The sequence below is a fragment of the Coenobita brevimanus genome, chromosome 61 (genome assembly GCF_032717465.1).
Source record: "Coenobita brevimanus isolate Jiangsu-jjx chromosome 61, ASM3271746v2, whole genome shotgun sequence".
Taxonomy (NCBI): Eukaryota; Metazoa; Arthropoda; class Malacostraca; order Decapoda; family Coenobitidae; genus Coenobita; species Coenobita brevimanus.
The window spans coordinates 36,999,859-37,013,249 of NC_137014.1; the positions used below are offsets into that span (position 1 = coordinate 36,999,859).

The 13,391-nt window shown below is 41.9% G+C and overlaps 1 protein-coding gene across 6 annotated transcripts in view; it reads left to right on the forward strand.

Moving 5' to 3' along the window:
- The window catches only part of fbp (fructose-1,6-bisphosphatase), a 37,796-nt gene that overhangs the window by 21,311 nt on the left and 3,094 nt on the right, over nucleotides 1-13,391 (forward strand). For all 6 annotated transcript variants that reach the window (XM_080275326.1, XM_080275327.1, XM_080275325.1 and 3 more), the window contains 5 exons: nucleotides 4,145-4,289; nucleotides 6,994-7,100; nucleotides 9,641-9,785; nucleotides 10,407-10,535; nucleotides 11,393-11,506. In XM_080275326.1, the coding sequence (XP_080131452.1) occupies nucleotides 4,145-4,289; nucleotides 6,994-7,100; nucleotides 9,641-9,785; nucleotides 10,407-10,535; nucleotides 11,393-11,506 (640 nt within the window). The remainder of the gene's footprint in view (nucleotides 1-4,144; nucleotides 4,290-6,993; nucleotides 7,101-9,640; nucleotides 9,786-10,406; nucleotides 10,536-11,392; nucleotides 11,507-13,391) is intronic.

The window sequence follows — 13,391 nt, forward strand, 5'->3', positions numbered from 1 at the left end:
AAATGTCGTACCAAAATTTGCATGTAGTCTGATGCAGAGATTTCTTCACTATCTATCTATCTATCTATTGCCTGACGCCTCAATCCCGCTTGGGGTGGCCACAAACAAACCGCCTCCAAGTCGCCCTGTCCCCCGCCATTTCACTGCCCTGCTCCCAACTCACACCCCCCTCTCTCATATACCTCTCCACCCCATCCCTCCATCTCATCCTCGGTCTCCCCCTCCCTCTTCCACCCTCCACCTCACTCACATACACTCTCTTTGTCAGTCTTTCACCCTCCATCCTCTCCACATGGCCAAACCACCTCAGTGTGTTCCTCACAACGCTTCCTATCACATCCACATCCACACCACAACGTTCCTTTATATCCTCATTCGTCAGCCTGTCTCTCCACGTGACTCCACAGGCTCCTCTTAAATAACTCATTTCCACTGCTCTCACTCTTGACTTGTGTCCTTCCAACAATGTCCAAGCTTCACTTCCGTACGTTAGAGTTGGTATCACAATACTGTCATGTAGTAACTTTTACTTCCATGCTCACTTCCCTGTTTCCTATTACTGCTTTCAAGGAACCAGCAACCTTTCTTCCCTGCTGTACCCTTTCAAGCACTTCACCCTCCAAACCTCCATCCTTACTCATCACACTACCCAAATACTTAAACGTACTCACATTTTCCAATTCCTCACCATCCAACCTCGCTGTACATTCACTGACTTCACCTCTCTCAAAGACCATCACTTTACTCTTCCCTACATTCACCTTTAGGTTCCGTTTCTTACACACTCTCTCAAACTCATCCACCAAGCCTTGCAGCTCCCCTTCGTCTTCACTCAACAACACAGTATCATCTGCAAACAACAGTACAGGGAGTTTCCAAACACTATCCTCTCTCACCAGGGCCACTCCAACATCCACTACCCTACCTTGTACCTCTTTTATTACCCCATCCATGTACAGATTGAACAACCATGGAGACATGACACATCCCTGTTTCAAACCAACTTTCAAAGAGAAAAATTCACTTAGTTCACCATCCACACGCACTGCAGCCTTCGCACCATCGTACATACTCTTCACAGCATTCAACAACTTCCCATCTACTCCATATATTCTTAACACTTTCCACAATCCTTGTCTATCCACCCTGTCATATGCTTTCTCCAAATCCATGAAAGCCGCATACAACTTCTTTCCCTTCTCTAGAAACTTTTCCACTAAAGATCTAAGAATGAATATCTGATCTACACAACCTCTTCCCTTCCTAAAGCCTCCCTGTTCTTCTCCAACTAATTTCTCTGTTCTTTCTCTTACTCTGTCTATAAGTATCCTACCATACACTTTTCCTATTATACTAAGAAGACAAATGCCCCTATGGTTACCACACACTTCTTTTTCCCCTTTTCCTTTGTACAAGGGAATAATTATACCTGACTTCCAATCCTCCGGGACTCTACCTTCCTCCCAGGCCAATCTGCACATCTTCCACATCCATTCTACTACTATCTCTCCCCCATGCTTCAGCATTTCACCACACACTCCATCAATTCCTGGGGCTTTCCCCGATTTAACTTTCTTCATTGCTTCCACAACTTCTATCCTACTAATTTCTTCCTGTCTTCTCACCTCCCTCCTTCTCCCAGCCATTCCCCAGCCACTTATACTCGCATTACTTCCATCCTCTACGTTCAACAATTCCTTAAAGTGTTCTCTCCATCTGCTCACTTTTTCTCCCTTCTCCACTAGTAATCTACCATTTTTATCTTTCACTCCCCTGCTAACTTCATTTCCACCCTGTCTTACTCTTTTCACTTCTCTCCAGAACATTTTCTTACAGTCCCTCCACTTTACACTCAAATTCCTTCCAAATTCCTCATCCACTCTCTTCTTACTCTCTCTTACTAATATCTTCACCTCTCTCTTCCTTTCCACATATAACTCTCTCTTCCGCCTCTCAACTTCTTCCACGCCCCTATTTCTCAACCATTCATTGTATGCTTTCTTCTTTGTGCCACAGCCTGTTTCACCTCTTCTGTCCACCACGCTGTTCCTTGCACCCCCTCCGTCTTCTCTTCCTTCCACACACCACATCACATGCTGCACATATTTCTTCTGTAAATATCTTACACACACCTTCCACGTCTCCCATCTGCTCCAGTTCATATTTGCCCAATCGTTCCTCCACTTCTCTCTTATACTCTGCCTTTTTCTCATCCTCTTGTAACCTTTCCACTCTCCTTGCAACTACTCCTTCCTCTCGTCTTTCCCTTCTTCTATTCCTCCATTCTAATTGGACATTGATTCTGGCCACCACCAAGTAGTGGTCAGAAAGTCCACTCCCCCAACCTCTATACACTCTTGCATCCTTTACACATCTTCGCATCCTTTCATCCACACACACATAATCAATCATTGCCTTCCTTTCACTCAGTTCACCACCCACCCTTCTCATCACTCGCCATGTATACCTGTGGATCATTTTATGCCTGAAGAGGGTATTGGCTATCACCAACCCCCTCCCAGCACAAATGTCCACTAACGCACTCCCATTCTCATCTATCTCAGCAGGCACACCCCACTCACCAACTATTCCATCCACCTTCACATTACCAACTTTACCATTCATATCACCAATCAAAAACACTCTCTCATTCCTTCCAAACTTTTCCATGCACACTTCCACATTTGTCCAGAACTCTTCTCTCACTCTTCTAGCACGATCTTGCGTTGGCGCATACACACACACAATCCCCCACATTTGTATTCCAACTTTCAACTTTACCCACACAATCCTTGACCCAACTGATCCATACTGTCTTATGCTCTTCTTCCATCTTTTACTCACAACTATACACACTCCTTCCTTTGCCCTCTCATTCTCATCTACTCCTGCACATATACCCCATCCATACTCCCATTCTCTCACACTTTCTCCTCTCCATTTTGTTTCAGTTATTCCACATACATCCACTTTCGCATCCTCAAGCACCTGGACAATCTCTCTCTCTTTCACCTCATCATTCGCTCCTCTTACATTCCATGTACACATTACCAAGTCCTTTGTCCGGTCCTGGGTCGTCAACGTTTGGTCAGTCCTTGTCCGAGGCTTCTTGTTTGTTTCTTTAGTTAGTTGTTTTCCGGGGAGGGGCACTAACCCTCCGCCAACCCTTTTAGTCGCCTTTTACGACAAGCAGGGATACTGGGGGAGTATTCTTGAAACCCCCCTACCCCCAGACTGTTGTTGCATAGTCTTGATGCATGTGGCGTATCTGTGCCAGCATGTGGCTTTGGGTGATTCCTACTTGAGATGGTCATTGCTGAAATGCTCTTGTAAAAACATACAGGCACTCTTACCTTGGTTTACCGATCGTGTTTCCATTCATGACCCGCTGGGTCGAAATGGATTGTCTCATTGTAGCATCTCTTGGCAACTGTATAGCCTACATCACACAAAATCATTGCCTACCTTCATTTCCCCCTAAACACCACGATGAGCAAGAAAACTCCGCAGCTTATAGATGTCTGAGTCACGCGGGTTCACTGTTGTATGTTAAGGCGCAGTGTGCTTCTACATTAATGGTTCCTTGAGTCTACAACCGCAACTCTCTCTCTAATTATATATATATATATATATATATATATATATTAAAGCAGTCCATTTTTTTTATACTGTAATTTGATATGGGTTACTGATGCAAGAAACTACTGTAAGTTACTTATTAGACTTCTGATTCAAGGAATGGTGACGGTGATTCGAATATACAGTACAGTACTACTGTAACAATTATCTCCCATGGTCTTGACTAATTAATCTATCTGGTTATGTTCAAGGAAGGCCGGACTTTCTCGAAGGGAGAGTGATAGCGTGACTAACTTTCCTCATGCTGGCGAAGTTTAGCTGAGGCAATATATGGAGAAATGCCATGTTTTAGACTGTTGAGCCTTAACAATTGATTAACAATAAAATGTGGTGTTAGTTACAAGAGGAGCTATGAAAAGGGTGTAAAACTGTGGCATTGTATTTTTCTGCAATTGAGCTATGTGAAAGAAGCAGCAAAAGGACAAAAATCTGGACCAAGTTAGTGTAAAAATAGTATAGGGTAGTTGGGTTAAATATGTACGCTATAAATTCAAATGTTTAACAGATACGGGATGGCGGGTGATGTGAATGTGCAGGGAGAGGAAGTGAAGAAGTTGGACGTGCTGGCTAATGACCTCTTCATCAACATGCTCAGCTCTTCCTACGCAACGTGCCTCATGGTTTCAGAAGAGAATAAGACAGTCATTGAGGTGAGTTTAACAGGAAATATAGATTTAGATTGTCTCATTACAATCAGATTAGTGAAGAGTTCATGGATGTTATTTTCATAATTAAAAAAAAAAAATCAGTAAGCTTATAGTTGTGTACGTTAGTAATACTGGAAAAGAAAAAAATGTGTTGAAGAGGGCTAATATCAGTGACTTGTACATTATACAGTTATAAGTGCAAATTATATGCAGTGAACTGGAGTGTGGTGACGTTAATCAGGTTTTATCTACCATCATTTTGACTCCTGATTGTTGCTATGAAGAGCTGGGAGATAATACTGGCAACTCAGATTAATTATGCATAACTTTACATCTGTGTCCTCCCTCTCCTCCACACCCCCCAGTCATCCTTCCATTCCATTCCACTCAGCCGTTTCATTCTTTTTGCCTTAGTGCATTACCTCTGTCCAGTTTCCTCCCTCCCACATGCATCTCCATTCAGTTACCACTTTCCACTTCCTTCTTCTCCCCCCCCCCCTCCTTGTAATTCCATGTTAACTTCTTTGCCTTCCCCAATGCGCCATCCATTTTCCATTTCCCTTCTGTTGATTATAATCATCTGTCTGTTTACTTCTCCTCGCCCTCCCCTCACACAAGTGATCAATGCTGGGCTAATAATTCTGCCAAAGTAGGTTTGAATCTCACTGAGGAGTTATTACTATGAATCAAGTTTGTTGTATTACCGTACTGGTAGTTCAGATACCACCCATAAATTGACATTGTTACCTTTCCTATTGCCAGTACACCACACTGTATGAGATTCTTAGGTTACAAAGTGCATTGGGTAAGCTAAACCTAATCTGGTAGGATGGCAAGTGAAAGATGTGGCATACAATGACCCATCTCTTGACCTGCCATGAAACAAGAACTGCAAGGCCTCAGAGAACACAACCAGTCTCCTGCCCAGTCTTGATATGTTGGGGGGGGGGGGATCCCTGTCCTATAACTTCCCAGAACTAACCTCACTATCTCTTTGTATCTATCATCATCCCCATCCATTCCATCCACCACACCTATGCATATTCCTTGACCCTCACTGACAGTATATTCCTCAACTTACCACGTTCACCTCCATTCTCTGGTTTTCCTGCTACATTCCCACAGTTCCTCTTTCCTTATTATTGTAACTACCCTACATTCTTCTTTCTGAATATGGTAAACTGTACTATATTCATGATATACTGATTCAGTACCCATCAAATGTGTATATAAAAAACTTTGTGCCCATTAAGTATGTGCAAGCTAGCCTCTGTAATGCATTGTCATGATAATGTTCAGTGTGGCATTATATTGTCATCAGTTCATCCACAACGCGACAGTTCGATCCCAATCTCACTTCATGTTATTGAAAATTATAGAAACAGCAGTTACTTCAACAAACAAGGGATGAGGATATGGCACACTTAATATCTGACTTGGCTCATATCTCTGACTGGGGTAAAAATAATCTGGTTGTTTTTAATGCATCAGAGACTCAGTTTTTACACCTATCAACCCAACAAAATCTTCCACAGGTATACTCACTAATGTTTAATAATATTCAGCTTACTCCTGCATCACCCTTGAACATGCTTCGGGTTTCATTTACTCGGGACTTATCTTGGAAAAATCGTATTACATCTCTTGTAAAATCTGCTTCAAGAGATTAGGTGTGCTAAGCCAACTCCATTCCTTCTTTACCCCTGCACAATTGTTGACTCTATTTAGGGGTTTTATCTACCCCTGTGTGGAGTACAACTCTCATGTGTGGGGAGGCTCCCCACATACAGCTCAAAGGCTTTTTGTCTCATTAACTCTTCTTCTCTTACTGACTCCCTTCAACCTCTGTCTCTTCGTCGCACTGTTGCATCTTTATCTCTTTTCTATCACTATGTCAATGGTTACTGCTCCTCTGAACTGTCTGCATGCATTCCTCCACCTCCACGATGGGCACATAGCACCCATCTAGCAGCAAACTCTCATCCCTTTTCTGTCCAACTCTCTAATGCAAGAGTTAACCGTTACTCCCAGTCCTTCATTTGTGCAACAGGTCAACTCTGGAACTGTCTCCCTCTGTCTGTATTTCCAGCTTCCTATGATCTCCAGTCTTTCAAACGCAGTGTGTCCAGGCATCTCGAAATGATCTGGTCTTGAATTTGGCACTCTCTTGTATTTCTTTTTTTCTCTTGGAAGGGACAATAATTGCGGGCTCACAGGCTTTGGTTCCTTCTTTCTTGCATTAAAAAAAAAAAAAAGGGGGTAAAAATGTTTATATTGTCCCAGCCTCCATGCCAAAGTTTCCCTTTTAACCAATGAACTTGTTATAACTGCCCCCATCCCCATCCCAAATGTAACATATGCAGTGTAAATGTTCCTAAAATTCTTGATCATCAGTAATAGATAATAATGTAAACGTAAATAGGTTTGAGATGATTACCGATTGCATAATCGGGTAGCAGGTAGCTGGTGTGCAGCTTAAAAAAAATAAATAAATAAATAAAAAAAAACAAAAGTATTAGCACACACAAAGCAAGGAAGCAGGAAGGCATGGTGTGATGTCATGCCATGCAAGGGGGTGGCAGGAGTCAATACTTAGAGGCCAATGATGTCACAGCAAGCAGCTACAGTTTTGCCCAGTGGGTGATAGCTTTGTTCAGTGTGTGGAACTTAAGTGAATTCAGGCTAATCTATGTTATATGATTTCCAGGTGGAGAATGACCGCCAAGGCAAGTACGTGGTATGCTTTGACCCCCTGGATGGCTCCTCCAATATTGACTGTCTGGTGTCTATTGGTTCAATTTTCTCCATTTACAGGTTTGTTATATTAAAGCTTACAGACCCTTTCAGCATACTCTTCACTATAAAGTGGAAATAGCTTCCCTTCACATTGAAGAACAACTAAAAATAAAATAAATTCCTGCAGCATGCAATACAGGTACAATACAGTATTATGTTAGTTTACATTATAAAACTGAAGTTGCAGTTTTCATGTCTTTGAACTTCACCATCATATGAGAGCTCCTTTATTGGGGACTTAAAGTCGGTGGTATTATACAGAACTGTACGTTGCCCCAAGTGAGACAGCAGTTGCATTATACAGTGCTTAGGCTCATATACTGCTTGTGCTGCATTTAAGTTTGTGCCAGTTTGTACTAATACATTAGACTGCTGGCAATCCTTTATTTACTTTGATTATCACTGGACCTTGTATAATAGTCTTGTGTATGCTTTTAAACTGAACCAACTGCTTTTAGATTTGAATATCTGTGAGCTTATGCCTCACATGCAGTTATGTATTTTGCAACAGTATCCTAACCAAATTCTTGCTTAGTGTATTTAATGAATTATTTGTGTAGCCCTTTAGTACAACAATAGTGTAACTCATAATTCTGTTTGCATAATTTTACCTGTATTGGAGGACATTTTCATTATTGTAATATGAGAGATTAATTTTGTACCTTCAATCTTCCTGTTCAGTCTTAAGCGCACATTTGCTTTCCTATTACCACTAAAGTCAGTACCTTAATTACTTATTCATTTCATTTTTCAAGGCTCCAACATGCTTGCATGCGTCAGCCTTGGTCACCTAATGGCGGCTTTCCTTGCTGCTCGATCTCTGGCAGCTTCCCTATTCAGTCCCTTATCCCTGAGGTCACACACAATGACCTCATCCCAAGTCTTTTTTGGTCTGCCTTTCACCACCCTACCCCCAACAGTAACGCTTCTCACTTTCTGCATGCAATTATTATCCCCGATCCTCTTCAGATATCCAAACCATCTCAATCTACCTCTCCTCATCACACCACCAGTACACTACAGTCCCATCCTACCCCTCAACTCTTCCCTTGTAAACCTAGCTCCCCCCAGGCCTCACACTCAGGGACACACTGCACATCCACCTAATCATTGTCATTTCTGTACATTTGAGCCTGCAAATATCTTCTTTCTTTACAGCCCAGGTCTCACTACCATACAGCATTACAGTTCTAACACATGCTGCATACAGAGGTCCCATAGCACAGAGGGAGAGCCCTTTAAATGTCAGGAGAGGCAACAGCTCCCCAAAACTCTTCTAACCACTCCTCACTCTAGCCACAGAGGTAGCTCTAGCCCCACCTCCAGCACATTAAATGTCTCCCAAATAACAAAACTCTTCCATACACTCAAGAGACTTGCCAGCAAGTTCAGTCCTTTCATGCCTGACAATCTCAACCTGCTTTCCCCGACACATCACACACATGAAATCAGCATTATCTTGCAGTCTAACTCTAATACATCTCTTATGCACCCACTTATCACAGACACTGCACAAGATGGAATTACTTCCAACGCCCTTGTAACAAATCACGCATGGCCACTCTCCTTCTTCTTTGACAGTACTGCCACCACAGCCCTAGATACCATCGCATTCGTTTTATCTGCATTTACTCTTAAGCCCTGTACACCAGGAAACCATTTACTGTGCTGGGTGGTAACTATAACCAAATTACGGTGCCTGGTGGTTTAGTGGGCAATTAAGGCACTCCACTTGGATTGAGCCTGTGCAGGTTTATATCCAAGGGGTGGTTGAGGTTTATTGCTCTCGTAATGCCACTCAGGGACGAGTGAAGCTGATCACTCTCATCTTAAATGTCAGGACCAACTTGCCTAGCCCAGGGCCCCTATGCTCCTCATGGAGCATCACAGGATTAGGTGGTGATGATGATACTCTTAAGCCCTTGTGTCCCATGCCATCTCTCCACTCCCTAAATCTTTCCTCTGCCTCCCTTTCATTCTCTGCAATCAACACCAATCATCAGCATACATCTCCCACGGGAGTCCATTTCTGACGTCAAGTGAGGGCTTCAAGCATTTATGAAAAAAATATATTTCTTTGTTGGAATGTATTCTTTAACCTTGTCAACCTCTAAAGAACAGCTGGGACACTTTAGAATATGTTTTTTGCAGCAATTGATTCAGGAAAATAAAATACCCTGCCCAAAGATGGTTAAAGCCTACAGTACCGGGTATTACAGTTGACCCCTAAAGACCACATGGGACATTATAGGAATTTGTTCTGGCTACTAACCTGTAAATGATGTGATATTATTTATGTGATGGAAACACCTTGGCCCCCAAGAGTTCAAAACAGCATTTTTATTCTGTGTAACCTGGAGGTGGTTCTCTCTTGTCCATCCCTTGTCCAAGGATTGTCATGAGGAAGCAAGGTGTTGGAGATGATGAAGACTATGTTTTGTTCAACTGAGTAAACAACATTGTTCAGAGCGTGTCGGATTGACCCCCCTCTCTTTTTTTTTTTTTAACCTTAGAATGATCAAATTGAAATTCAACTGTCAAACTAAGTTCACTTTCAGGAAGACTACTACTACTGAGCCAAATGTGAATGATGCTCTGCAGCCAGGGAACAAGATTGTGGCAGCCGGGTATGCCCTCTATGGTTCAGCAACCATGATGGTCATCTCCACTGGCAATGGTGTTAATGGCTTCATGCTTGATCCTGTGAGTGACGAGTGTATCTCTCTCTCTCCCTCTTGACTTTCTTTTCATGATTTTCTAAATGATGCTCAGTTTTTTATATACTCTCTCCCTCTTGATGATTTTCGAAATGATGCTAAGATTTTGCGAGATACATTAATGGGAGTGACAGGAGGTGATATGACAGGGTTACAAGCTAATGCAATGGATTAGGGTGACCTACAAAATGCATTGAGATGCTGGATGGGTTTTTTGTGTGTGTGTGTGTCCGACTCTGGGCATAGGCTTCACAGCCTGCTCTCAAGGCCCAGTAGTCTTCCTACATAACATACACCTCTCTACATGCATTGAGATGCTGGATGAAGTTAGATGTGAAGAGTTGTGGAAGTCTTGAAGTGTGCTATATGTGTGGACTAGGGTGAGCTGTAAGGGAGAGATGTGGGGATTGCTTGGAGTTGACTGTAAAAATAATCTTGATACTGAACTCTGAAAATGTATTTTTGCATCAGTATCTTGTTTCTATATACTGTATGTTGAGTAATGTTCACCTCAGTTAAATTAGAAACACTGTGATCTTTTGATTTCTCTTATTTTCATTTCAGATGACAGAATCTGTTCATTAACTGCTAAAACCCTTTCCTACAGAGCATTGGAGAATTTGTGTTGACGGACCCCAACATGCAAATCAAGGACAAAGGCAAGATCTACAGCTTGAATGAGGGATATGCCAACTTGTGGGACCCTGCCATTGCAGAGTATGTCCAAGGCAAGAAGGTATGTAACTATCAGTTGCTGTAACAACCTCTACCAGTTTTACAGTATGCTATAGGAATTGCCAGGTTATTATCTGAAATAGAATAATCCAGAACTTTGTAGGTTAATACACTTCTGAGAAATCAGATTTTATAAAGAATATAATAACCCTACAGTGTAATATCCCTTATATACCAAAAATTTCGAAATCAAAAGACAAAAATCCATGACAACATGGTGTGCAGCACACAGGATTTCACAAGGAGCTTGGCAGTGAAAGTGCTAATACACATACCAGTACTTTGATGTCCCTGATTCCCATTACTATGCATTATATTTCCAGTGCTACTGATATAAGTTCTTCATATAGGAAATCCCTACTGTGGTTTTCATGAAATACATTTCTTGGTAAGGACTGACTCCTAGATGTGCAACTTATCATAGGTTTAATGTGGTTTTGAGAAGGTAAAATTCTGTATTGTAATATGAGCTACCTGTTATAGTACTACTGTATACTGCTCATACTTGTTATTCTCCATGTGATTCCATAGTTTTAAGTAAACTTTGCCAATCCAGAAAAACTGCCAATCTGGGAAGCCATATTTCCAATTAATGTCGGATAACCAATATCTCACTTTATTATGAAGAGATTATTGCAAGTCAGTAATGCAGTACTGTACTATATGGTATGTCCATGTCCTACATTCCACAATCATAGTTAGTAGTAGAGCATTATCGCTAAATCTTAATGTAAGGATTCAAATGAACATCTTTTGTAAAATATAAATACTATAAACTCATTTACATATCAATCATTTCCTGGTAAGAGTTTCAATAAAAATGATTGTTATTTGTTTAACCCATGACGTTTTTTCCAGGCTAAAAAGGCTGGGGCCCGATACATTGGATCAATGGTGGCAGATGTCCACCGAACGATAAAATATGGTGGCATCTTTATGTACCCTGCCACATCTGATGCACCAAAGGGCAAGGTGAGAGAACAAGTACAGTAATTACCATGAGATTCAGAAATTATTAAAAAACTGCCAAATCACATTTTGTGTGGTTAACTTTAGTAGGGTGGTTAGACAAGGATTGTGGAAAGTATTAAGAATATATGGAGTAAATGGGAAGTTGTTGAATGCTGTGAAGAGTATGTATGATGGTGCTAAGGCTGCAGTGCGTGTGGATGGTGAACTAAGTGAATTTTTCTCTTTGAAGGTTGGGTTGAAACAGGGATGTGTCATGTCTCCATGGTTGTTCAATCTGTATGTGGATGGGGTAATAAAAGAGGTACAAGGTAGGGTAGTGGATGTTGGAGTGGCCCTGGTGAGAGAGGATAGTGTTTGGAAACTCCCTGTACTGTTGTTTGCAGATGATACTGTGTTGTTGAGTGAAGACGAAGGGGAGCTGCAAGGTTTGGTGGATGAGTTTGGGAGAGTGTGTAAGAAATGGAATCTAAAGGTGAATGTAGGGAAGAGTAAAGTGATGGTCTTTGAGAGAGGTGAAGTCAGTGAATGTACAGCGAGGTTGGATGGTGAGGAATTGGAAAATGTGAGCACGTTTAAGTACTTGGGTAGTGTGATGAGTAAGGATGGAGGTTTGGAGGGTGAAGTGCTTGAAAGGGTACAGCAGGGAAGAAAGGTTGCTGGTTCTTTGAAAGCAGTGATAAGAAACAGGGAAGTGAGCATGGAAGTGAAAAAGTTACTACATGACAGTATTGTGATACCAACTCTAACGTATGGAAGTGAAGCTTGGACGTTGTTGGAAGGACACAAGTCAAGAGTGAGAGCAGTGGAAATGAGTTATTTAAGAGGAGCCTGTGGAGTCACGTGGACAGACAGGCTGACGAATGAGGTTTATAAAGGACCGTTGTGGTGTGGATGTGGATGTGATAGGAAGCGTTATGAGGAACACACTGAGGTGGTTTGGCCATGTGGAGAGGATGGAGGGTGAAAGACTGACAAAGAGAGTGTATGTGAGTGGGGTGGAAGCCAAGGATGAGATGGAGGGATGGGGTGGAGAGGTATATGAGAGAGGGGGGTGTGAGTTGGGAGCAGGGCAGTGAAATGGTGGGGGACAGGGCAATGTGGAGGCAATTTGTTTGTGGCTACCCTAAACGGGATTGAGGCGTCTGGCAATAGATAGATAGATGGAACTTATGGTGGTGGCAGAAACAATGAGGTGCTTAGCTGCAGTGCTTATCTCTATAACTTAGGTTTTTGACCCAGTAGCAGGTTGTTTTTCCACTGCATTGGGATACAAGGCCACTAGATAATCCAGGTTATCACTGTTACCTCCCCTAGGTGATATTCTTGGTAGTCATATAACCTATCTATCCACAAAGGCTGGACAGACACCAGGGGGCGGATTCTGTAAGCTCAAAAACCTTTGCAAGTCCACCGTTTAAGAGCAACTTTTCACTTATGTGCATATCCTGGAGCCCTAGAAAATGAGCGCAAACCCTATGCGGTGTTGCCAATTTCCTCTTACAGTTGTGCCATGTGAGGGGCATTCATAAGTACATCGTAAGCCTTATTACTCCTGTTTTTAGAAATGTTGTAACTCAAAAAGTCTCCAAATCCCCAGAATTAAATCAGGCATCAGTTAATCCTTAAGAGTATACAACTGTTGCAATTCTACAAAAAACAATACATACAATTGGCAGCGGACCATTGCAGATGATGCAAATATACTATATCGGAGCAAGTACTATTTCCATATAAGTGGTAAAACTAACATTGTTGGCCAATATAGCTTTTACTGCAAACAAATTACAGACCCATGATATAATGTTCACGTAGATTTGATTATAAAAGCCAGTGTAAATGAGAAACTCTTCAAAAATATTGTGATACATTATAGAATGTTGAAAAA